This window comes from Lepidochelys kempii, chromosome 2, assembly GCF_965140285.1.
Source record: "Lepidochelys kempii isolate rLepKem1 chromosome 2, rLepKem1.hap1, whole genome shotgun sequence".
Taxonomy (NCBI): Eukaryota; Metazoa; Chordata; order Testudines; family Cheloniidae; genus Lepidochelys; species Lepidochelys kempii.
In genome coordinates, this window is record NC_136381.1 from 83,659,312 (window position 1) to 83,686,595 (window position 27,284).

General features: G+C 41.2%; 1 protein-coding gene across 1 annotated transcript in view; it reads left to right on the top strand.

Annotated features, from left to right (window-relative positions):
• Nucleotides 1–24,760: 24,760 nt before the first annotated feature.
• CLUL1 (clusterin like 1) overlaps nucleotides 24,761–27,284 on the top strand; it is a 33,467-nt gene continuing 30,943 nt past the window's right edge. Inside the window, exons 1-2 of the mRNA XM_073329621.1 lie at nucleotides 24,761–24,769; nucleotides 25,524–25,690. Of these exons, the coding sequence (XP_073185722.1) occupies nucleotides 24,761–24,769; nucleotides 25,524–25,690 (176 nt within the window). The remainder of the gene's footprint in view (nucleotides 24,770–25,523; nucleotides 25,691–27,284) is intronic.

Consider the following 27,284-nt stretch of genomic DNA (forward strand, 5'->3'; position numbering starts at 1 on the left):
GGAGACCTGAAACAGATCAGGGCCCCCACATGGTAAGCACTGTATAGACTGCAGTGAGGCAGCATGGCCTCCCTGCAAGACTAAGGGGGAGAAACCACTCTCCACACCTGGTGGGTGGAGCCAGGCAACCCCAGGAGACAGAGGTACACTCGGATGGGGTAATAGGAAGTACCCCAGAGGAACCAGACAAGACGTTAGTCCAGTTGTGTTGCCAGAGTCTAGGTCAACGTCTTTTGATGGGATCCCTGTTGACCCAGTGGGGAGCCCTCTGCCACTGTCAGGCTCTGGCCTGGGACCTGGTGGAGTAGGGTGGGCGCAGTTCCCCCAGCCCCTGCTGCCAGCCTCGCCTCTGGGGGCAGCCTACCCTTCTTAGGCCAGATGACCTGCATTGGCTTATTGCTCTGCCGTGCCCAGAGGGGCCAGACTCCAGAGCCCTTAGATTGCTAATTCCCCTGTGGAGCATTGTACATCTAGGCACAGTAGTGTGGGGGCATGGCCTCCCTCTGACACTGATGAGGAGGGACAGCCACAGATCACTACACAGACATAGTGCAAAAGACAGTCCTGCCCCAAAGATTGTGAAAGAATCGTGTGCTTTTTAAAACATGATGGTACCAGAAGTCAGGGGTATGTTTTAACTTTACTGCAAGAAATGTAACAGAGATTTTGCTTTTTGTGAAATATTGCTTGTGGTGGACTGTGTAACTAGACCAAATTAGAAACATAAAGTGCAAAGCCTTCTTTTGCAGGAATGAGGGTAGGCATTAAAATCAAAATCTCCCTATCACGCCATAAGTAAGTCCTTGCTTTAGCTGATTCTAAACACATTTTTGTAATTAGGATCGGTAAGCTTTTCAGCATTTTTTGAAAGTTTTGTCATACTGTTATTCATATTAAGTCACTGATTCCCACTTGGTGGTGAACTAATAGCAAGAAAGACTTCTGTCATCACACTTGAGGAAAAGAGAAATTTTGAGCCACAGGCATAGAGGATTTCAAACCTCAAGTGGGTCCTTTACCCTATTTAGCCATTTAACTATACATGTTTTTTGTGCCCCCTCCCGAGACACCTGCTCTCCCCAGTCATGAGCGCAGAAGAGAGGACAGAATTTCAGGAAACCACAGTAGTGGGGAAAGGAGAAGGAAAGCTCAACTGAGATAATTTATTTATTTTTTTTAGATAGTTGGGCTGATTTAGATAGACCGTTTTGCAATAAATGAGTCAAAACTGCAGATGGTCTTTAAGAAAGAAGAAGCAAAGTTGTTGATAGTAAAGTCAAAGCTGTCTCCGTAGAGGATATGAGGGGGTGTTTGTGATTGAGTGACATCAGAGGTGTTAAGTATAAAAACTTGGGCCCCGATCCAAAGCCCATGGAAAGCAATGGGAGTCTGATCATGGGTGTTTGTTCAGCTGTTTGGAGATCAGAATTCCTGCATTTTTTTTTCTCTCTTCTTTTTATAAATAATGAGACCAAAATGTGATATCTTTTTTTTTTCAATTTACATACCAAGCTTTTCATATACAGTAGCTCAGATTATGCTTTTCAGGCGGTGTTTCATTAAGAAGGTGCCTTATATCATTTGGAAGATTGGTCCATGTACCCTGTGGATTAACCCTGATTGTATGCATGGGTAGCACGTAATGGAAGCTGGAGGAGGCTAAACCTCCCCAGACTTCGTGCCTCTGGGGCTGGGGGGGCTGGGGAAGCAGTGGTGGATTACCGCATGCTGTGCCCAGGGTCATAGCCAATTTGGGGTTCTGGGAAAAATCTCCCCCTATCACGGCCCCAGGGCTCCCACAGCCTGGTGTTGGGGCCGCAGTGAGGGGTGGGGGCCAGAAAGGAGTGAGCGTGAGGCAGGGCCTCAGAGGAAGAGGCAGAGTGGGGGCGGAACAGGAGTGGGGCTGTGGGCAGAATGGGGGAGGGGCTTTAGGGGAAGGGGAGGAATGGGGTGGGGTCATGGGTGGGGCTGAGGGTGGAAGGGGAGAATCAGGGGAGGGTTCTGGGCTTGGGGCTCTGGCCAGGGCCAAGAGCTCTGTGGCTGTCCCTGCCAGGGCCGAACTCTCAGCCCTCGTCCATGGCCCCAGTTGAGCTCTCAGCCCCGGGGGGGGTCTGAGAGAAGTGAGCAGGGGCCTGGCCTCAACCGGAAGAGGCGGGGTAGGAGACTAGCCTTCCCAAGGGAAAGCTTCACCTGCCATTTATGATTGTACATGTTCTATTTCTTTATTTATTTCTAAACTGCAGTAACTGGAAGACCAAGACTCACTTAAATAACAAGAGTTGAAGACTGACCTCTTTTCAGTCATCTTTTTCACAAGTAAAATCTAACTGCTAATGAATAGATGCTTTTTTACGATGGATCACCTTTGTCTTGCATGGTTTGCTTTGTCTGTGTGCTTGCAGGGGCACACACCCCTTACTACACCACAGAGATGGAACAAGATCACCAAAACACATGCAACAAATCAATATAGTGCCTTGGAAAAAGCTATATACTTTATTTAAAAAATATGTATATGTGTTCTGCATATGAGTGTGCTCTGGAAATATTTTTTCATATTTCTCTTCTAGATGTGGGCCATTTGTTAATAGTGTTATAAGAGCAGAAAACCAGATGGCTTAATTTTGAATTGTTATAAGGCATTCTTTTTCCACAGTGACTAATAAAAACTCATTTATGAAGCAAAAGAAAAAACAGATTACATTATGTAGCTATTAGTTCATCACTGAACAAAAGCTATTTGCAATTCCATGGAAATATTATTGGACCAATGAAGAAAATATCTGGCTTAAAACAAACATTGGATTAACTGACGGCTATTATAGTGGCACCTTGTTGGCCAGGACACACATTCATGGGAAGAGTGACTTACGTTGAGTGCACAGCATCTGTGCTTTCTGAGGGGAAAAACTTCACAGCTTTTCAAAGGCAACTGGAGCATCTAGAAAATTCATAATGCAGCCACTACATAAGAACTCTGGATGTTAGTAAAAAATGCCCTCATGTTCCTGGGTTTCCTTAACTTCTACTGCATATAGACAGGTTTCAAGAGTAGCAGCCATGTTAGTCTGTATCCGCAAAAAGAACAGGAGGACTTGTGGCACCTTAGATACTAACAAATTTATTAGAGCATAAGCTTTTGTGGGCTACAGCCCATTTCATCGGATGCATAGAAGGGAACATATAGTAAGCAGATATGTATATATATATATATATACATACAGAGAAGGTGGAAGTTGCCATACAAGCTGTAAGAGGCTCCTGTATCAGCAGGAGAAAAAAAACTTTTGTCGTGATAATCAAGATGGCCCATTTAGATAGTTGACAAGAAGGTGTGGGGATACTTAACTTAGGGAAATAGATTCAATATGTGTAATGACCCAGCCACTCCCAGTCTCTATTCAAACCCAAGTTAATAGTATCTAGTTTCCATATTAATTCAAGCTCAGCAGTTTCTCACTGGAGTCTGTTTCTGAAGCTTTTCTGTTGCAAAATTGCCACCCTTAAGTCTTTTACTGAGTGGCCAGAGAGGTTGAAGTCTTCTCCTACCGGTTTTTGACTGTTATGATTCCTGATGTCAGATTTGTGTCCATTTATTCTTTTGCATAGAGAGTGTCCGGTTTGGCCAATGTACATGGCAGAGGCATGGATTATGTTCTAACATTTATATTCTAATAAATTTGTTAGTCTCTAAGGTGCAACAAGTACTCCTGTTCTTTTACTGCATATAGGATTCACTACAGCCCAGAATCCTCATGGCACTGAACTCTATATGCCTGTTTCCTCCTGGCCCCAGACCTGTCTAGGCTCATGGCTGCTACTCTGAAACCTGTCATTCCCTAGACTGTGATTGGAGACACGCAGCATAAGAACATTTACATAGGCTCCACACTGCTCCTACACTGCAGAAATTCTACCTCAGCCAGCTGCAGCTTCTTTAATGCCCCTAATATGCCAGTGGAACAGCACAGAGTGGAGGCCAGAACTTGGCTTCATTATGGCTAGGGATGGAGGGTGGTACCAACCTTCCCAGATTTTCTAGGCAGCAATAAACTCTTCCAAGCTATACTTGGAAGTGTTTAATACTAAGGAGGTTTCTGAAGGTGCCTTTTTTTCTGGTCTTTTCAGGTCTGAGCACCATAATCCAGAGCAAAGTAATAGAACTATTGCAACTTGTGTTTCACAAAAAGCTTCTCCAAAGTAACTATCAGGGCACTTGGGTTCTAATAGCCATTTAAGTCAGTGAGAATTTTTCCATTGACTTCAATGTATCAGACCCTTGAAAAGTACACTTTTTATGTTGTTACATAGATGTGGAAACTGAGGCATGAGAGGGTTAAATGACATGACCAAGGGAACAGTAAACAAGTAACAGAGCCAGAACTAGATTGCAGGTTTCCTGGCTGCATGCTTGAACAAGTAATGATTTTTCTATTTTAATCAAGGAACTTTATCTAAAGGGCTATCTCCACTACAAATCATGACACTTTCTCTTCAGACACTTCTATATAACCTTTCATCTAGGATTTTGCAAACATTAATTAGTTAGACTGTAAGCCAGTGGTTCTCAACTAGGGGTATGTGTACCCCTAGGGTTACAGAGAGGTCTTGCAGGGGGTACATCAGCTCATCTGGATATTTGCTTAGTTTTACAACAGGCTACATAAAAAGCACTAGTGAAGTCAGTACAAACTAAAATTTCATACAGACAGTGACTTGCTTATACTGCTCTATATACTATACACTGAAATGCAAGTACAATATTTATATTATTTTTAATTATATGGTAAAAATTAGAAAGTAAGCACATTATCAGTAATAGTGTGATTCTGTAAGCAAGTAGTTTTTAAGTGAGGTGAAACCTGGGAGTACGCAAGACAGGTCAAACTCCTGAAAGGGGTACAGTAGTCTGGAAAGGTTGAAAGCCACTGCTCTAAGCTGTCCAGAATTGGAACGGCCTTTTCCTGTGTGTTTGTATAGCACAGAGCAAAATGGGGTCATGATGGGGCTCAGCCTTCGGGCACTATGCAATAATACTGTAATAATAATAATAAATTATAATTAGTCTGGTAACACCCTTATGAGGTATGTAAGTAGCATTATTCTCATTTTATAAATGGAGAAAATGAGGCACAGAGGAGTTAAGTGTCACATAGCGTGACACAGGCAGAGCCAAGAATAGAAACCAGACCTCCCGACTCCCAGTCCCATGATCTCACCACTAGACTGCTCTCTCCTTTCCTTTGAAAATGTTGATGGTTTACTGGAGAGGAAAATCTACAAACCTTACACATTCCACTGTCAAAAAAAAAGTCTTTGTTACTTGATATAGGAGGTCTTTTAATTACTGTGGTAACTTCTCAGCATGAGGTCACAAAGGGCAAATTTGTTAGCAGCATTTATTAGCAATCTCTCCATGGGTTGCTCACATGTACAAGATAAGTCCAAAGAATTGGTTTGACACATTAGAGTTTATAATCATGAGACACTCTAGCTCAAGAAAAATAAAACTCCAGTTAAAAAAAACAGGTAAAGTAATATACTGGGGATAGGTGAACTGATGCCAATACAATGAGAACTGACCTGATCCTTCATCTTCTACAGTTTAAAGAACACCCAAATCCTTTCCCGTCTCTTCTTTCTTTAGTTTCTGACTTCAGATGGAATGAGAAACAGAGGAACCTAAAGAGAGACCCTGATCTTGCAAAATTTTCAGAACCAAGAGTTTCAGATATGCATTGTGCATTTACATCACACTGACTGTACTTCAGTAGTTTGTTTGAACTCTGTACTAAATGCATGGTTATTTGCATAAATGTTTACCTTGCATTTATAGAACTGAATAGGATATTTGGGTAGTTGCTTTAATTTCTTGTGATCATTTTAATTAGTGGTGTTTTCATTTTTCATGAATGTTTCTATTCACTTTTATACCTTGTATGGATTAAACAACTTTTACTACTTTTATATAGAAAAAATAAGAAAAATCAAATCTAGAACATTTCACTTGCAAATCAATAGTGTATATTAAAATGGTCTAGAAGAAAAGAAAAAAGGACCTTGTTACAGAAAAAGATGTAATATTTACAAAAACCTGAGTCCTGATGTGTCTCCATCTGAAGTCATTGGAAAAGTTCCATTGCTTTTAGTGAAGTTCTGCCCACTTACAATAGCAGTGAATTTGGTTCAATGGGAGCAGGATTTGGACCAAAAGTTGGGAGAACCTGGGGATCCACTGAGTGGTAAAAACTGATAAAATACAGAAGCCCAGAACTAGCAGTGTCCTTAGAGCCACATGACACTCATATCTCCGAAGTTTTGAGCTCTGCTTATAAGGCCCAATCCCGCCAACCCTGATATGTCTATCTTCAATTCATGTGAGTGGGCCCACTGGTTTCAAATGAACTACTTACTTGAGTAATTCTGCTCACTTATATCACTGTTTGCATCACCGGGGCCTACATGAAGTGCCTACTACATTAATATGGGTCATAAATTTAGCAAATTCAGGTCTTTTTTTTTTTTTAAAAAAAGGTTTATGTTAGAAAAGGGTTTGTCATCTAAATAGTCATGTCAAACAAGATCTATAATAATTAGTGGTAATGTCCATAATAATATTTCCTATCTATATATCTCAAAGTGCTTTACAAAGATGGGTAAGGATAATTGTTATCATTTGACTGAAGAGAAACCCGGGAAACAAAACTGACAAGTTGAAAAGTCAAAAATTTGTCTCTGTTTTGGTTTTGATCGCTTCCCCCATTTAATTTTTTAAAAAATAAAAGGTAATTTTGAAATGAAAAAACTTATAAAAAGTTGAAAAATCTCATTTAGAAAATGTCAAAACAAAATGTTTTGACTTTTTCACTTTTTCTGAAAAAAATATTTTTTGTTAGTTTTTTTTTTCCAGCTGAAACAATTCACTGAAATCAACATGAATTTCTGAAACGTTTCAGTCAAACCAAATCTGCATTTTTTGCTGAAAAAGTTTGGTGGAAAAATTTCACCCAGCTCTATACTCACATGCTTCAACTTAGGCACATGCTTAAAGGATCTCACTCATTTGAGGACCTACTGTCCTTTTCCTGCAACGTGATACACATGATTGGGACCCCCATGATCATATGGATTCCCACTGATGTTAATGGGGCTCCACAGCAGATTGTGGGGAGTGCGTGTGTATGTGTCAGTCTAAAATAGCTAACCTTTCTAGTTGTTTGTATAAATATCATACTGCATGTATCTTCATGTAAAAGGTGTTTTTATCTACCTTTACCATACTGAACATGTGAAATGTTTTGGGTCACAAGGTCAAGTATTTTAATTTATGGAGGGTCACAGTTGCTACTTCCCCTAAACACCAGTGGAATTTTTCAATATCCTTGGAGTAAATCCCCTTTCCAAAGCAGTAAACATTAGTATGACAAGATGTCAAGCATGGATTTGATTCAAGATTATTTACTTACAATTAGACAACTGTGCTGGTCTCAGAGAGAGAAGTCAGCAAAATCAACATTATTTGAAATAGCAGGGGGACTAGCTAGAGTTTTAGAATCCATGGAATGTGGTTTTCCTAAATTCCTCAGGATTCTAAGATGCTACCAGACAACTAACTTGTTCTATAAAGAGTTGTTCTGGACTATTTTATGTGTGTTTCCATTTTAAAAGGTTTCTATTTTAAGAGGGAATTGTGAATAATTATGTCTCAATTTTCACACTTATAAGATAACCGTTTTTCCATTATGACCAAACTAATCTTTCCCTTCTTTTTCCTCTTCTTTAAAAATTGGAGGGAGGGAGAAAAACAAACACCACCACCACACACACATACAAACCCATATCAGTACTGTAGTGCCTGCTGGGGAAGAATTAAATTCTCAAATGTAAAAGACAGCCAGTTTGACATACTGATTCCCTTTAGTGCCACTATTAGTGATTTTCAGTATTGTCATTTTGATTGTGCTTTGAGAATGCAATAAGCGGCTACTCTTTAATAAGCATTCCTTGTAAATCCTTGCAATATGATTAGATCTTTTGAAGGCTTTAAAGGCAGAGGAAAGTGTTCCCATGCCTATATTTGTGCAAGTAAATAGTGTGACAAAGTTCCTCCTCTACCTTGGTAGGTCTTGTGCTTATTGGCAGATTTTCTCACCTTGGAGCTTCACGGCAGCCCTTAGTTTGGCCGTTTTCATGAACCCACAGTCCAGGTCAACTCCTCCTGTGTCTGACCAGGAGTTGGGAGGTTTGGGGGAACCCAGGGCCACCCTCTACTCCAGGTTCCAGCCCAGGGCCCTGTGGAATGCAGCTGTCTAGAGTGCCTCCTGGAACAGCTGTGTCACAGCTACAACTCCCTGGGCTACTTCCCCATGGCCTCCTCCCAACACCTTCTTTATCCTCACCATAGGGCCTTCCTCCTGGTGTCTGATAATGCTTGTACACCTCAGCCCTCCAACAGTCCATGTTCTCACTCTCAGCTCCTAGCACCTCTTGCTCCCAGCTCCTTACACGCACACCACAAACTGAAGTGAGCTCCTTTTTAAACCCAAGTGCCCTGATTAACCTGTCTTAATTGATTCTAGCAGCTTCTTGATTGGCTGCAGGTGTTCTAATCCGCCTGTCTGTCTTAATTGTCTCCAGAAGGTTCCTGATTGTTCTGGAACCTTCCCTGTTACCTTACCCAGGGAAAAGGGACCTACTTAACCTGGGGCTAATATATCTGCCTTCTGTTACTCTTCTGTAGCCATTTGGCCCGACCCTGTCACAATAGCTTAATATTTTCCTTCTTGTCAAATCTTATTTTTTTAAATAAGATCTTAATTATTTCTTTCTATTGAGGATAATAGATTAATTTCTTTTGCAAATACACTGTAATAATACAACAGATTTTTTTAAGGCCTGGCAGACCTGAAAAATAAACTGTAAAGCTTGTGTTGTGTTAAAAATGTGCAATCATATAATTATACACACAATAAACCAGGTCCTCAGTTGAGGTAAACTGGCATAGGTCCATTGACTTCAATGCAACTATGTCCATCTATACTGACTCATCACCTGGCATAATATCTCTACATTGTAAAACAAAATGTTAACTAGGCTGTAAAAGCAATTGAGTTCAGACTGAAGATGGCAGAACCATTGAGCTCAATAAGGGATGTGGAGGATCCTTCAGGGAAGAAAGTTACTATAAAGCTGGACCTCCATCAAAGAATGATTTCCTTTCTTAATGTCTTATGTGACATATGGCACGACTAATAGTACAAAAATCACTTGTACTGCACTGCACTGTCAGAACTCTGGATTAGCCCAGATTCTGTGTGGGATATGAACATATTCATTTCTACTGCATAAAAGTCTGCAAAGTAATCATTATTTTGGAGTTTTTAATTATGTCTCAATTAAGCCAAAAAGCTTACCTGTTATTTCTGAAGTCTGTTCACAATATGCTAATGGGTACTCTTAACTTTCTCTTTTCAGAATTTGCCTGTGGTGCAGCATTACACTTTAACCATGTTCTACTGCTAAGTGGAATCAAATCCTACAATAGCATTGATCAAGCATTGTGCATAAAAGCTTGTTGCGGGTAGAGAGTCAGATTCATCAGTCTAATTTTGATTTTTCTAAAATGATCAGAAAATAATCTGGCATTCTTTCAGTATTTCTGCTTGACTCTTTAGGCCTTAGATCTGTGAGGTGCTGCATGCCCTCAATGTCCATCCACTTAATGGGTGTTGCAATGCCTCTGCACCTACTAGGATTGGGCTCTATGTGACCCAGAGCGGATGAAGTTTGAATAAAATGTCAGCTACAGATTACAGAAGAGAGTGTAAGAAAAGGCATAGAATGGACAGAAAATATCATACAAATGCTATAAGAAATTGTTGAAACCCACAAAAGAAAACAGGAGTCAGATGTAGACCGCAATACATTTACTTGATAAGCTAGGTAAAATATTAAAGAAATATTTTTACTCAACATTTGCATAATGATGGAGAAACGGATGCCAGAAACAGTCTCAAGGGAGGAAAAAGAAACACTGAACCAGGAAACGAGGCTTATGTTAGAGCAGATAATTAGAACATCTCAGGAGTGACAAAATCCCAGTGCCAAACAGCTTCCTAAGGATGTAACCAGAAACAAATGTAACAAATACCGCAGGAAGCATACTTTAAAATTCAAGTTGCCTTTGTCTAGCTCACTGCTCTGCTGAATTCTGGTTACAAAGAACCAGAGGTCACAACTATTCTGTGTTTCCTCTTTATTCAACACCTCGATATTCACCTTCATAATTGTAGTGTCTTTACCCTCAGACTCTTGCATGAAGGCTTTAACTATCACAGGAATTTACCTCAATTCCAGTACAGTATATGATGGCCAGTCACTATTGTAGCTGCACAAGTGCAAACCCCATTTGTAGATGAGGAAAGACACAATTAGAACCGTTCTTGAAACCAATCCACTGCTGCAAATTTGTTATTTTTGCATCAAGGAACCTGAAACTGTTTGCAAGTAATGCACAGAAAATTCCCCTGTGGGAACTTCCTACTGGTGCAGATATGGTGGCTCCAGTCCTGGTTCCTGGCATCAGGGAAGAGACAGGGTGGGGCAGAAGCAGGCAAGTTTGGGTGCAGTCCTGCACTGTCCATTAGTTGTGCAATTTAAAACTACCTGTCAGCAACTTTATTTGTGGCAAGGCTGGGGCTGGTCCTGATAATCAGGACGCTGAATCTGACTCCCTCATCCTTTTCCCACCCACCCCGTTATGTTTTCCATTTTATGAATCCTAGGCCTGCCCTCAGATATACTTGCAGAACTCCAGCTGAACATAGTGGGACACAGTGCACAAGTGTATCTGATGGCAGAACTGGGCACACTGCATGAAATTCTGTATACTGCTTTGTTCGCAGGATATCAGAGATGGACAAGTGACAGGAGAGGGAAACCAGATGATGCAGGAACTGAAACTTCTTAGTTAGTCAAAAAGATTAAAGGAATTGGGCCTGTGAACTTTCAAAAAGAAAAGATTCAAAGGAATCTAAATGATGTATACAAAAATAAGAAGGGACAAGACAGATAGTAACAGCAGCTATGAGTTTGTGCCAAATACAAGAATAAGGGCATAGATTTAATCTATGGAATGACCAGACACAAAAGGAATTCAGATGGAATTTTTTCTGCCTGGAGAGTGGTCGATAGAGTATGTAGAAAAAACTATTAGGCGCTAAGAGCACAAGTAGTTTGAAAAAAGCATGGTATGCAAGTGTTGGATAAAAACAAATTATTGTGGAGTTTAACTATAAACATCAAGGGGGGCATAATAGACTTAACTATAAAGGATTTCTAATTTTCTTGTATCTAAAATGTCTCGTTTGCTATTTAGCAGCTCAATAGGGTGTATGAGATACAATTGCTACTTTGAAGAAGAAATTTCAAACCTTCACCCTAAGAGATTAAACTTGTCACTCAGAGCCTAGGACTGCAACCCTTACTCAGCAGTCCTACGTTTCTTTGGATGACTTAGTTGTGAGTGTTCAGAGTTTAAAGTCAATAAGTTGTTACTTATACAAGAGAATGCTGTAACATAACCCTCATTTACAAGCAATTCTCCGGAAGTGGTGTGCAACATAAGGCTGAGCAGAGCTTATATTTTTCCCCACGAGTTCATTTACTTCACAAAATATTTGGATGAGGAAAATGATATTTCTTATGAATTTCCCACCTTTCCTAATACAACCATCATTTCTGATTTAATTCCCTATTCACAGCTCTGAACAGAGGAAACAACGCAAATGATCCTATTCTGTAGCTATGTCAACATTTCTGATACTTCTCTGCAGACTAAATACTGCCCTGACTTACACCCTATGCAACATGACTGCAGTGTGTGAAATGGAACTAAACAGTTATGCTCTTCAATAATCAATAAACAGAGATGCCAAGGTAATGTACATCAAAGGTATTTACAATGAGATCTTTAAATTAAAAGAGACCATCACTTTCCTTTATTTGAATAAAGAAAATGGAAAAACTAACAAAGTTTAATGTTTCAGCCACTTTGCCTTTCTTAGGAAACTCTGCTGAGTAAGATGTTGAAATGTTAAAATTTGTTTCTCTTTCTATGGGGCTGCTCAAGGAATTACTTACATTACCATCAAATGTCAGTTGGGAAAGAAATACCATTTAAAACCTTTTCTAAAAGTCACTTTGATTCTTTTTAGATATGCAGGAGATTCAATATCTCTTTCTACAGATTGTGGCTACCATAGGGGGGAACTAAACCTATATTACAATAGGAAAAGGAGAGTTACCTATTGCTGTGGATATGAATAAGACTTAAAGCTAATAGATACAACTACTCTGATATGGCTTCTGTGGCTAACGAGGTACTAACACATCTCACAGACTTCTCCAAAATAGACTGAAAAAGGAAGCAAAGCTGCCCAGAAATAACATGCTTTAATTTGTGATGCAAACCAAAGAGCTAAATGTCAGAAGCAGATCTGTATTTCCAACCTTAATGATGAGGCCATTTCTGGGGGGGTCAAAATAGCCTAAAATGTAAATCCTGCAAGTCAAATTCCGCCTTGAGATCTGAAGGTGGGACTTCCTTTGTTTCCTCCAACTAGGAACCTGAGATCCTCCCAAAGGTGGAATTTGGCTCTCTGTGGCACAGAATTAATCATTTATGATTTTAAACGATGCTTGGGTCTAATAATTCTTCCCCCATATGGGAAGTTGTGGTTTTTCTGCTAACCAGTGAGTCATTCTTCTGTAAACCATGATCTCTCTCTCTTTTTTTGGGGGTGGGGGGTGGGGGGGGCTGAATGCAAGTGGCTCTACATGGTTTCAACAGACACCTCCCAGTTGTGGATTCCCAGGCAACAGGAGGATAATACTGTTTTCTTACCTTATCAAAACATAGACTAGAGTTTGAAAAGCATGACTTTTCTCCCGGCAGATACTTGCCTCTATACTGCCAGAGAATTTAGGCCTGGTGTCCCCTGCAAACAACATGAAAGCAAGTGGCCTCCTCCTGAGTTCACTGTAGTTTAAGAAGACTAACGGCTATAGAAGGCAAAGCAGGTTTTACTCTTTGGAGAAGAGTTTTAAAACATATATGGACAAAATACTTAGTCCTGCCTTGAGTGCTTCTCAAGGTCCCTTCCAGTCCTATGATTCTATGAAAATGTATTACTTGGAGGACAAAATGGATGCTATGGAGGCACATTTAGGAGAGTATGATGAAGACAACAGTTAAACGGGTAGTCACAACAGACTATAAATTAGGGGCATTGGAAAATGTGACAAGGGACAGAAGTATCCTCATTCTGGGGGTATCAGATGATGTAAATACCTCTGTCCTGACTGACCTGGTGGAAAATAAAAAGTTAAACTTGGCTACATTGTCAAAGAGAAAGCGGCTTTCTACCTTTAAGGATATCTTAATTAATTATTATTCATGGACTACGTTGTTTTGGTTTTCGCTCAGTTTTTACTTCAACGGGAGCTCTGCTTGCATAAGGGTAGAATAAAAACTGAGTAAGGACTTCATGATTTAGTTCATCAGAAGCCCCAAAATGCTTTATAGAATTACAAACTAAATACCATAAAGGAATTACATCTCTTCATTCACCACCAAAATGCAGTCACTACCATGGTGCTAGCATTATGACACAAAAATATAGGAACAGGAAGTGGAGAAAAATACCTTGTCCAATTAAATAAATGACTACTTAGGCAGGTGCAATTTGTTTACCCATTTAATGGAATTTGTCCAGGACACTAGAACAAACACCCATACTCTTGTGAAAATAACATGCTTCTGAATTATTGGGAATGCATTATTATACCTTGTCCTAAAGATGCTGCCTCTGGCAGCTTGGTGCCCTTTAGTATCATGCAGAGTCTTTGACTTAATTTGCACTCAGAAAAGGGTGTTACCTACTAATTAACCAAAACCATTTCCCACAACACTGGGATTTTTCCATGGAAGTCTCCCATGCTATGCAAGTACTAAACAGGCTCAGTCTTGCTTCCTTTAGCTTGTGAGATTTCACCACAGACTCACTGATGAGTGAATAACCCTGACAATTCTCCACCAGTGAAACTGAAAGTGATTTATAAAGACAACTTTTGGGGATAATGTTTAAAGGGCCCAGGCTTCAACTATAGCTTGCAAATCTGCATTTGCAAATAACTGATTGCTTAACTACCCAGATTTTCATCTGCCATGTGGCTTTCATAGACCCACAAAATAGAGACTCTTTGTAAATTTAGACCTTTCATTTTAACATCAATTTCTTGACTAATCGAAAAAAAAATGAATAAATGGAAGACCAAGACCCTAGAGGACTCAGCTGTTGAGTGATAAATTGACAGATTATGTGCTAAAGACATACACTTGATATTTCTGGCAAAAGTCCACACCGAAGACGACATGGGGCGGTACATATGATATGCATAAGTGCTGGATATTGTTGGCAACATTTAATTTTATAGTTTCTTCAGTGGTCTGTAAAATCCCTTTCTCTATTTTTGGAAGAAGATTAAGCCCTAAGCTTAACAGCAGATGCTGTTTAAAAGTAAGCAAACATTAGAAACAAAACCCGGGTAACGTTTTATGGAAAAAAATTGTTTTAAGTATAGTGCTGCTTCCCTAAGCATAAATTCGACTGAAGAATGTTGATATAAATTTCATCTTGATATTGAACACTGTTAAAATAAGTAGTTTTAAGATTATGGATGCTTACTCTCTGAACTGTTTCCTGCTATGATAGAGGTGATTATAAGCACTTGAGATCTGCCAAGAATCTGATAATGAAACTGCTAATTTGGTCACAGATGATGTGTAAAGAAGCAGAACACCCGGTCAATGAATCCATAGGAGGTTCAAAATGCCAATCCGAAACTGGGCCCTCATGTCTTTGGATAGGAAGTAAAGGAGCTTTTTCCTCTTTGGAAGAGAGGTTCATGGTCACAGTATTCACATCAGATTCTTTTAGTAAAAGGAATCAGTGTCTGCTGAGGAAGAAGGAAGCTAAGACTTAGGGTATATCTACACTACAATACTCTCATAGCTTTGTTGGCAAAGCTATGCTGGCATGTAGCCCCGTACTATAGATGCAGCCTACACCAACAGAAGAGATTTTTCTTTTGGTGTAGGAAAACCACCTACCCAAATAACATCAGCTATGTCTACAGAAGACCTCTTCCACTGACATAGCTGCATCGACACTGGGGGGTTATGTTGGCGTACCTATGTGGGTCAGGGGCACAGGTGCTGGAACTAGGGTGCAGGGGGTGCTGCAGCACCCCTACCTTGAAGCGGTTTCCATAATATACAGAGTTTACAGTTTGGTTCAATGGCTCTCAGCACCCCCACTATACCAATTGTTCCAGCACCTCTGGTCAGGGGTGTGTTTTTTTCACACTCCTGGCTGATGTGGCTGTGCTGATATAACTTTTCAGTGTAGACCAGGTCTTAGTGAACTATCTTGCTTAGCTCAAGGGAGTGGAGGGCAGACACATCCACATGCTTTTTAATGAAGCAGCATATAAACAGAGCAGTCTATAGAGGGGAGCTTACCCTTCAGTTCCTAGAGCGGGGGAGGGGGATGTGACTAAGCTAACCCTTCACATTTTTGTGTATACACTGTTATGAGCTGGGAGAAATCTTATTATGAGTTGAGTTAAAGCCTCGTTCAAAGTGATGTGAATGCACTTGTCATGTAAGATAGTCGTAAGAGAGTTAAGGGACCACATTTAACACAAGGTCTAATAGAGTCTTCCCAGAAACTAGCACCATATAGATGTGGGGGTTCCACTGGATGTTGTAATCAGGTGGATGTGTGAGCAAACACACAGGAACTGAGAAAAGACAAGAACAGAGAGGGAGGCAGAGGCCAGAAAGCTAGATAGCTAGAAAGCCAAGCAGTAGCCTGTGAGTGCAGTGTGACCCTAGAAAAAGCTAGAGAGAGTTTTTGGGTCTGAGGGCTAAGGAGGTTTTGGGCTGAAAGCTAAGAAACTGCTCCTTTTGTTCTTGGTTCCTCTTACGTTCAGAGAAGCAGGACTTTATACGTTCCTTGTAAATAAGCAAGATTCCATCAAAGAAAATATCAGATTCCATCAATTTCTATTTCCAGCTGGAACCTCCACAGGCCCCAAAATGTGACCAGTTGTTTGGGTCGAAAATGGGCGATAATACTTTTGAAGCCTCTTATTTGTGTTTTCATTGTGATTGTTTTGAATAAGCATCTCAGAGGCACTGAGAACTCTGGATTGCGCTGGCCCTGTAAACAAAAAAGGTCCTTCAAAAAAAAAGGGTTCTTTTCTTTCACTTCAAAACTACCTCTGTTCTATGAGAAGGAATCTGGACCTGGGCCTTGAACACGCACACTGTTATTAAAATAATTAATAATTTCTGATGTCGTATCTGCTGCGGGGTACTAGTTTAGAATTTCTTCAGCTATCATGCAATTACTTTCTGGATTTCATGTGAATGTATATTTTTCTTCTGTGATCAAAAGCTCCTGAATCTGCTCCCTTGGTGTCTGTGTATGTTCTGAAAACAGTTCAGAACAACAGCCTGCACTGGGTAATGTCATGTTGAGGAGCAGGGAGCATACAGAAGCACATGATGGTTCAACAAGGGTAAGTGCTTTGTTATCACTTCCAGTTTGTCACTCATACAGAGAGTTGGCCCTACTTCTGGCTGCACTGAGACTTCGTGGGGCCATGGACAGGGTGTGCATAAAACAAGAGGTGCGGGAAACGGTGCAGCCAGGACCTTAGGAGAAGATTCTGGAGGAGCCAGAAAAGGGGCTGTAACCTGGTGCACTCAAGATAAATGTGCACCAGAGCCTCCTTCATGACACAAAAAAGGCAATTGTTGGGAATAGGGGTGAACCACACCAAGTGCATGCCTGTGCTCACAGCTCCATGAAAGAGCTGCCAGCTGATATCCCCGGCGGGCCTTGGAACCAAGGTGGAATACAGGCTGGCCCACAGGGGTTCCTCACCCTCTGCGGATGGCAGAAGGTCCCACCTCTGGTTGACAGTATTCAAGTGCAACTGATCTGTTTATGTTGGAGCTCTGATAACAGAAATGTATCTCTGAGTTGTGATCTTTGCTACTAATCCCGCTGCAGATAATTACAGGAACTATGCACACATTGTAACTAAAAATAAGGTTTAGCTCTCTGTTGGGGCCATAAACATTCTGAAGGGTTAGAGTTGCAGCAGAATCTGTCTCCCAAAGAAAGCTAAGTACAAATGGATATCAGGAGGTATGAACAGTGACTTTATTCTTTACTAAGCTCTATTGTGTCATGCATTATTAGATTAAGGAACTCATGTTACTAATAAAGGAAATGGTGAACAGTGAAAACTACAAATGAATGCGGTGATTAAGGTATGTACAGATGTGATTTTTAAAATGCCCACAAGTTTTATTTTGTTCCTTCAAAAGATTGATTGAAAGCCAGAGCATGTATTTCCATTATTATCTCGACTTCATCAGATTACATCTATGCCCCTTATATGAAATGGAAACACATTTATATTACCTCCAAAAGAACTATGGCTCGCTTCAATTTAATTATTGTGGAACAAAAAGACAATTTTCCTGTACAAAGCAGAACATGGAAACTTTTTGAAAATGTCTCCATCTGGTGGTGTTCAATTGTTTCTACTTGACGGTAATCCCAAAGTTACCTTTCAAAGCAAGCCCAATGGCTGTGTATCAGAAGTGATCAACCATGTTCTGCTTTGTTCAGCCAGCCACAATAAAGTAGTAACACATACAGACACCCCTTTAACATAAGAAATATAAAAAATTGCAGATACTGTATTTGCATTTTAGAAATGTTCATCTGGATTAATCTTTTTCTGTATGGAAAGATACAGTATTTACTCCAAATATTTCAGCTAAAGACTAATGCAATAATGATGCTGCCTTCACTATTATTAGAAGTAGTTCAGGCTGATTAGTCAAGCTTAACCTACTTGTTTTGACAAGATCTTCAAGTTTACTTCTGTTTAAACAAAAGTGTAAAGCTCTCCACTGATGTTTATGTAGTTTGAAAACACATTTTCCTTTAGGTGCAGTAAAAGAAATGACTGGTTCAAAGGTTCCAAGCAAACACTTTAAGAATAAAGTTCAGAATAAGCGACATTTATCTAGTTTCCCAAAAATCAACAAATATATCCAGTCAATGACAATGCAATGTCAGGAAGAGAGTCAAGATCCAATGAATTGGTTTGTGCATTTCTTGGTAAAAGATTAGATACTGTTATCTAATAAAGAATGGGATAAAGACAACACAATGAAAGGATAGAGGAAAGAAAGTGATAGGAAAGTATAAGTTGGAATGCTGTATAATAAACATTTCTTAAACTTTGCTTGACCTTGAAGAATTTGAAAGGAAATCTAAATTCTGAATGTTATTCTGGGCTTCACAAATGCAGACTGAAGCTTCAGTGATTTTCAAATCTTTGTATCAAACAAACTGAATTTACTGTCAAAGACATTTTCTTTGCCTTCTAACTTCCTGGGCCTTGAACAGATTTTCTGGGATCCCCTCTCCACAACTCATGCCCCTTTAGGCAGTACTAGTTAATGAGACAATTAAATCCAGGGAGGCATCTGACTTATGCAAGTCAGGACAGGAGGTCTTGTATTTGATAATGCAGAACAGTGGCTAGCAGGGGGCTAGATCACCCTGGAGTTATGGTCCTGACACTAAAAAGGTGGATGAGGCATTGAGTTCCTGTGCTGTTTTCGACAGATGTTTTCCATCTTCCTTGGGCTCCCCTTTTAATTAGAGTTAGTTTTGCTGCAGATGTCACCACCTGAAAAATCATGCCACATCTCTCTGTGTGCTTTAGTTTCCTCATCTGGAAATGGGGACAGTAGTATTTACTAACCTTCACAGAGACATAACTCCAGGGTGATTTAACCAGTCGCTAGCCACTGTCAATCAAAAGGCCTCCTGTCCAGACTTGAATAAGCAAGACGCCTTCCTGAGATAATTGTCTTCAGTGGGAGATGTGGGGGCTCAGGACCTCTGAAAATGAGGTCATAAGTGATTTGCCCAAAATCTCACTGGAAGGATGAGGCTTTGCTATGTACAGGACCCAGATCTCCCTTCTCCTTGTCAGCGCCTTAAGCATCCTTTCTGGGTGCCTTGTTTTTCTGGGATGGTTTATAATGGACTATGTTAGTAAAGCAGCCTCATGTAGTCCACATGTGGAAGTTATTAGCATCTGACTAATTCTGTTTCCGTAGTCACAGATTCATAGTTGTCCATCTCTCTGCCAATACTGGATTATTCCCTACAAAACATTTTCCAGGGTTTTGTCAAGTCTAATTTTAAGTGTCCCAAGGAATAGGAATTACAAGAATTCCCTGGGAAGATTATTCCACATCTTAATAAATCTCTGTGTCAAGATGTTTTCTCTGATCAGCTAATTTTTCTCTTTAATCCCTTTGGTTCTTGCAGTACTTTATATAATTCCTCTTTCTATTTGGCCATTACCCTACACCTTGTTAATGCATTCCCTCACAGACAAACTATACATATTTAACTTTTTTAATTTCTTTTTGCAAGTCTGAACTTCCAGTCCTGTCATATATATATTTTTTTACTGAATGGTCTCCAGTGTGTCTGTTTTTCCAGTAAAGCGAGAAATGCAATCATATTTTTTAATGGGTGGGGAAGCAAGGAAGGTGGAACAGAGTTAAAGGGAGGGTTCTGGGGGTACTCCCTTATAACAGTTTGAAATAATCAGGGCAATTTCCTGCATTTTGAAAGATGTTAAGACATATTTTATGTACCAAAAGTAAGCCTTCTTCTCTAGAATTCTCTCCCCGGATAACTTGCCAATGGTAACTTATATTTTATTAAAGCCAAACAAGCATCACTTCTAATGGTCTCCAAACACACTCGCTTATTTCCCACCAGACCCACATGAAAACCGATTTTAAAGCTTGCATATTAAGGGTTTTTTAAGGCCAATGTAACCACTGGAGGGGAAAACCCTGAAAACCAACCAAACAAAAACCAAACACAAACAAACCTCTCTCCCCTTCACCAAGTGAAGTCGATTTTCCTCTTCTCCATAGGTAAGAACATTAGCCTTTTAAAATCATCCCACATCTCTTATAGACTCATGCCCCTGATAGCTGATAAACTTCAATATTTATATGTTCATATGTACATGTTCACTGTTTTCTGTCTGACACAGTTCAGCTTATAAGGTAGATCAAAGTGCCACTTATGTAACATTCTCTAGTGGCTGGAGCAGGAGGCTGAGGCAGGACCCCTGGGTTCTATATTCTACTGTGTGATCAACTCCCCTAGCAACATTAGGGAAGTCATTTAGGTAAGTTGCGCCCATCATTTGTTTGCATCAGTATCAAGGGTAACCAGTTGAGAGCCAAGGAGACCTGGATAGTAGGGAAGTCAATAGGAGACGTGGGTGCTCAATACTTCTGAAAATCAGGACAGTCATTCATGCATTTAGATATGGATTCAGGTGCCTAACTTTAGTCACCCAAACTGAAAAAAGTTGGCCCTTGTTCTTTTTAATGTGTTGTAGGTTTTCTGGCTGGCAAAGGAAGAGAAGATGTTGGTCTATCTAAGCCTTTACGTCTTATAAAGTCATAAGAATTTATGTACTCACTATGAGAAGAGCAGGAGACAAATAGGTTTTGTGCTCAAAAAGACACAAAACAGTTGTATGTAAATATCATTGCCTCAGACTATACCTAAAGATGATCATGCCAACAAAAAGCAAGTAGACTGAACTGTTGTATATAGCTGCTGTAACAAACTGGTTTATTCCTCATTCCTCAACATTTTTCAGCATCTAACCATCCTCCATTTAATTATTTAAACAGTTAGGAAATAGCAGAAATGCTACATAAACTCCTACCTAATCATGATAATGGCGTACATGTATAAAGTGCTTGTCTTCCCGTAGACTCTGACAGCACTTTATAAAGTGGATATGATAAACCTCAGTTACCCACATGGAATGGGGACCTGAAACTAGTTCAGACACACTCAAGCATAGGTTTCTAGATAATCTAGATCAGATAAGTGAAGTTTCACAGTGCTGCTGTCACCTGCTGGCATGCAGGCGCCTCAAGGATGAAGTATGGTGACAACTATTTAATGGCATGCTGCAACTCTACCTAGGAAATAAAGAAAACTGTCCCCAACTGAAACTATAATGAGAATTATTTTTAGGTAGAAACAACTAAGTAGGATATGGTTTATTCATTTCCTGATCATGTGTTTAACATTTGATCTCTTTTGTACAGCTTAAATATTAACTCATAAAGAAGTTATATTTTGCAAACTGGATTGATATTTAAACCTGGATCAGCTCAGCAGTATTAAAAACAGGTGTTTCTGCAACTGTGATACACTGAGAAAATCTGCACTATTAATTGCTCTCAAAGTAATTTATATGTAGGGTCTAATGCTGACAATGGGCTGTGATAAGGAAGCATGTAGCACACTAGCTTATTATACTGCTGAAAAATGTTAACACTGTGGATGGGATCCTCACATTTCTACCAGCTAAGGATCTGGCTCTTTTCATGGTTCTTTCCCCCCTTTTCCTCATTTAAAATCTTGCTGACATGTATGTAACCCTGTCACAGAGTCATGCTGATCTGAATTTTGTTCTGGGTAATGAACACGCAATTTGCTGAAGTAGGAAGGAAGACAACTACCCTACTTCCATGTAGGCAATATAGCATGTTTAAAAGCACAGTTTCTGAATTTTTGGGCATCTAGCTACTGATAATCTTTCTGTTTAGTCTTGAAGACGTTCATGAGCCAAGGGGGGGAAGTGTGAGTGTAACTGATTCATTTTAAGAATATTGCAACATTATTGCACCACTGAAAGTACTACAATGGAAGTAAGAGAGAATGAGGCCTGGGCTACCCTATGAAGTTAGGTAAACATGAGCCGCCTTGCATTGACCTAGTTGTGCATGTGTCTACACTTAAATTTGTCTCCCACTGATGTAAGCTCTCCATGATGCTGACATAGTAACACCACCTCCCCAAGTGGCATTGAGCCATGGTTGGTGTATGGGGTTAATGCAGTGCAAGTTTAGACACTGTGTTACCTATGTCAACCCTAAGAATCCTCCAGCAGCTGTCCCACAATGCCTGACACTGACCACTCTGGTCACAGTTGTGAACTCCACTGCCCAGGGGTCACAGAGAGCATGTAAAGCCGACCCCCACTTTGAAGCCCTGTGAATTTTTGAAATGCCTTTTCCTGATTATCCAGCTTGGCAAGCACACCTAGCAGCTCTCCATTGTTATGTGCAACTGCCCAGCTGTCCACTTTCCACACACTCTCCGGCTTGGAGTAGACAGGAGATATTGGATCTCTAGGATCTGTGGGGAGAAAAGGCTGTGCAGGCACAACTACGGACCTGCCAAAGAAACGTAGACATCTGTGAGCAGATTTCACAGGGATGCAGGAGAAGGGATATGACAAGGACCCGCAGCAGTGCTGTGTGAAAGCAAAGGAACTGTGGCAGGCATAGCAGAAGGCCTGGGAAGCCCACAGTCGATCCGGTGCTAAGCCGCAGACCTGCTGCTTTTACAAAGAGCTGCATGCCATACTTGGTGAAGACCCCACCGCCACCCCATTCATCATTGTGGTTACCTCTGAGAAGCCCTAGTCACAGGGAGGATGAGGTAGAAGAGGAAAGGAGGGGACTGGGGCATATGCAACCATACGGTGTTGGGGGGGGGGCAGAAGGATCCAGCTATGCCACAAGCCAAGACCTATTTGAGACTCCATTGCTGTCCAGTCAGGCCTGCCAGTTGAGCATAGGTGAGTCTGATGCAGGGGAAGGAAACTTGGGTATGTGAGTCAATTTATTTCCCTATTACAGGGATGGTGCTCCCAATGTAGCAGGACACAGCTACTGACTTTTCATTAATTTACTCATACTAGAAGAGGTATTGTTACAACGAAGAGAGGTAGAGTGATCTGTTTTTCATTTCCCTGTACAGTTAGGCAGGGGCATGCAGTGCAGTTTGCTTATGTACAAAGGGATGTCCCTTGAATCCTCCTGAGTAATCTCAATAAAGCTTTCAGGGAGGTGCTCTGCAATCCTTTGCCGAAGGCTTTTATGGATGGCAGCCATATTTCTTCCTCCCCTATAGGACACTTTCCCATGTCAGTTGGCAATAGCTTTGGTAGGAACCATTGCAGTACACAGGCTAGCAGCATATGGGCCTGGGTGATTTCAGGATGCCAGCAGCAGCTGTGCTCTCTGTGCTTTTGTTACCCTCAGGAGTGAGATATCTGCTGAAATCACCAGTGCCTGTGGAAAATGGTGCCAATTTTCAGTGCCATTGCCCATCACTCATAGTTTCATGCAACTGAGAAATCCCTTCTTCATTTCCCTCACCCTTGGCAGGCCGTACACACCATGGCTGGAGCTAAGAATGGTATTGTGCACAAGCTCTCTGAAGCAAAAGTGTCAGTAAGCATGTATTGCTTAAAACTTTCGGGGAGCAAGGGGAGGGAGTTCTGAATTTTAACTTTGCTTTCCATTGTGAGTATACTGACAATGGTACCTCTGTTTAGTCTGTAGCTGCTGCCATTGCAGCCTTGAGGCTGCTGCCATTGTGGCCCCTGCACACCCGTGGAATACCCGAGCCAGATAAGTAGGAGTAAGAAGAAGATTCGGGATGACAGGAGATGACGGCCCAGAAGTCAGAGAGGGAGCTGCACCAGGACGTAATGGGGCTTCTCTGGCAACAAACACAGATGCAGCACGCTCTTGTGGATCTAAAGGTTCAACAATCCTGGGTTTGCCTCCCTTTGCAGTCCATGGAGAACTGCAGTTTAGCACCTCTCTATGCCACATGGAATGTTGAGGGGTGGGAATCAAGGGCCCCATGCTTATGCCTACCACTCCCCACTGGGGGCCATTAAGGACAACCACAGCTTCAGATGCACTGACCTGTGACAGGCACGGTTGATGTCTATATTGCTAAAATGGACATGAATGTTCCTTCCCTTTTATTAAGCTCTGTTCCATAAATTTATTACGGTTTTAATGTATTTGCTTTTAACGTGCACAGAATTTTTTGGAAGTGTTTTTGTTACTTGTTCAGAAAATAACTCATGTTCATTAGTTCCCAGCAAATGCTGCAGAATGGCCGGTGATGCTGACAGCACCCACCTTCTCGTGATTGTATGCTTTGACACAGCTCATAAGATCAGTGACAAACCGTGCAATAATCATAAATGTACAGCAAGCCCCACAAAATGAGTAGGTGCGTTGTCAGTGTCACATTCATAGATGTGCACCAAGCACCATGGAATTCCTAGCAGCCCCCAGACTGCAGGGCCAGGTAGAGCACAGCACACCACAGTGCATTACTGTGGCTCGCTATTCAAGTGCTCTTTCAAAGCCTCCCTGCACCGGATAGCTCCACATTAAACTCTTTTGATAGCCCTTGTGTCTGACTGTTCAAACACATCAGACAGTCGTTTTAGCTTTGTCCTCCATCTGGGTAGCAAATTTCCCACCCTTTGCTTCACAGATATTTTGCAGGGAAAAGCAGGTGGCTATAATCATTGGGATATTTTTCTCACTGAAATCCAATCCTGTGAATAAACAATGCCAGCGCCCCTTCAATCTACCAAAAGCACATTCAACTGTCATTCTGCATCTGCTGAGCCAGAAGTTGAATCTTTCCTTGGTGCTGTCGAGATGGCCAGTGTACGTCTTCATGAGCCAGGGAAACAAAAGTTAGGCTGGGTCCCCCCAGGATCACTACTTGCATTTCAACATCACCAAGGTTAATCTGCCAGTCAGGAAAGAAAGTCGCTGCTTTCTTAAAGATACATACATCATGCAAGTTCCCCGACCACCACACATTGATGTCAGTGAAGCATTCCCAGGGATGCACCAGAACTTGCATAGCCATAGAAAAGTAGTCCTTTCAGTTGATGTAGTCTGTGGCAAGGTAGTGCAGTGCCAAAATAGGAATACATGTGCCATCTATCACTCACCACAGTTTGGGAATACCATTGCTGAAAATCCATCCATTATTTCCTGTCCATTGCCTAGCATGACAGTTCTGTGTAGCAGGAGATGACTAATGGCACTGTACACTTGCATGACAATGGCCCCCACTGTGGATTTTCAAACTCCAAAATGATTTACCATTGACCAGTAGCAATCCAAGGCAGCAAGTTTTCACAGTGCGATCACTACTTGCTTCTTCACTGTCAGTGCAGCTCTCACTCTAGTGTCCTTGCCCTGGAGGGCTGGGGCGAGCTCAGCATGCAAATCCAGGAACATGGCCTTGCACATCCAAAAGTTCTTCAGCCGCTGCTCATCATCCCAGTCCTGAATTGTCATCCCACCCATCAGTGCTCTTTTCTCAGTCCCAGAAGCAGCGCTCCACTGTTTGCAGCAGCTCCACGAACACCACCAACAATCTTGAATTAGTTCTTGCTATGTCCCACAGCAACCTGACCACCAGGAAGTTGTCATGTTCCCCGCGGCTCTTCTTGCGGCTCTGCAAATACTGGAAGATAGTGAGTCCAGTGCTTGCAATGCTCGTGATGATAGTGAAGAGCTGTGCAGGCTCTGTACTTCTGTCAGAGATGGCAGACAGCAACAAGTCCCGCACAGGTTTGTGGGATTTTTGAAATAGGCATAAAATTATGAGCTAGAGATGGCATTGTGGGCTGGAGAAAGCTTCATGCTGGGAACTTGATCCCACGGTCCCAGTCACCCCCGCACAACTCATTTCTGCCTCACCATGCACTGCCAAAACTTCCCAAAAGACAATGTGAGGGATGGTGGCAAGTTGCACCCAGGGACATTTACTCCTGGTAAACAAGCATTCTTGGTGAATATGTGCAGTGCTGGTGCAAGGAGCCAGGGATGCATGTGCACAAGCAATATACTAACTGTACCAGCTTCATGACGATGTAACTTGTGTCAGCAGAAGTTTGTAATGTAGACGTGCCTTAAGGGAAGAAGCACCAGATTACTTCAGTATTCACTACAGAAAGATAAGGTGGATCAGAGGCAAAATGTTTTCCCCATTAACTTTAATGGGACTATAAAGATGAAAGGATATGCCCTATGGATATGTTTATCTACTCAAGTGTTTGCAGATTTAAATTTCATGAAGAAGCTATTACTAGTCTTTTGTGAGTAGCTTTGTTTGTTGTCATAAATATATGGGTCTATTTACTCCAACTCACCGACACTGTCATCATACTCTCACTGATTCTGACAGAAGTTTTATATAACTTACAGTCTGATCCAATCCCCATTACAATCAAAGGGAATCTTTCTGTTTACTTCAATGGGCTTTGTAACAGGCTCATAGATAGGAAAACAGACTCTCTCTTCCTCCCTGCTTTTGTACTGTATTCAGCACAGTTAATAGCCATATATGTTCATTTTTTAAGCCCTGATCCAGCAAAGCATCTAAGACCATTGATTTCAATGAAATTACTCTCCTGCTTATTATTAATTACTTTGCTTAAATAGGGTCTATTATTTTTAATGTTCTCATTTACTTTTTCCCCTTGTTGATAATACTTGGTCTCTACAAAGTGTTAGAAGCACACTATTCAAATTAAACAGTCCAGCGTGGGGGGTCATGTGGTTTGCAGCCGTGATTTTCATGACAACTGTGTTCAAAGCAAAAGGAATTCTGACTGATGGATACCACTGGCTTTTTGGATGTTATTTCCTTTGAGGAAGTACTGTTTTTCATTATTGTTAATTCCATTTACTGCCCAGTTATTTGTTTAGCAGTGCCCCAAACTGCTTGGCACTGTGTCTGATTTCCTAAATCTAGACATGGAGAAATGTGTATGTGTATGCACATTGGTCTTTAGTTGGTCTAGATCAATATCGCTTCACTGAAATCAATAACTTATGCTAGTTTACACCGGCTAAGGATCTGGCTCATTGTCTATCCCAGTGTTTCTCAAATGCGGCCACCATGGCTGCATGCAGCCACCATGGGGTTTTCCTGCAGTCATGGCAGCCTCTTGGGTCGTGGTGATACCCCAAAATTTGGACCCAAGGCTTCCAATACTGGCTTGCCTATAATCATAAATTGATAACCCCCCTGGTAAAACCCTTATTACCCATTTGGCCAGAATAAATTGATTATCTCCAACTCACAGAGGACTTCCAGAGCTGGCTAATCCTACCAACCCTTGGGAGGACACAGATCCAGCCCTCCACTCAAAGGATTGAC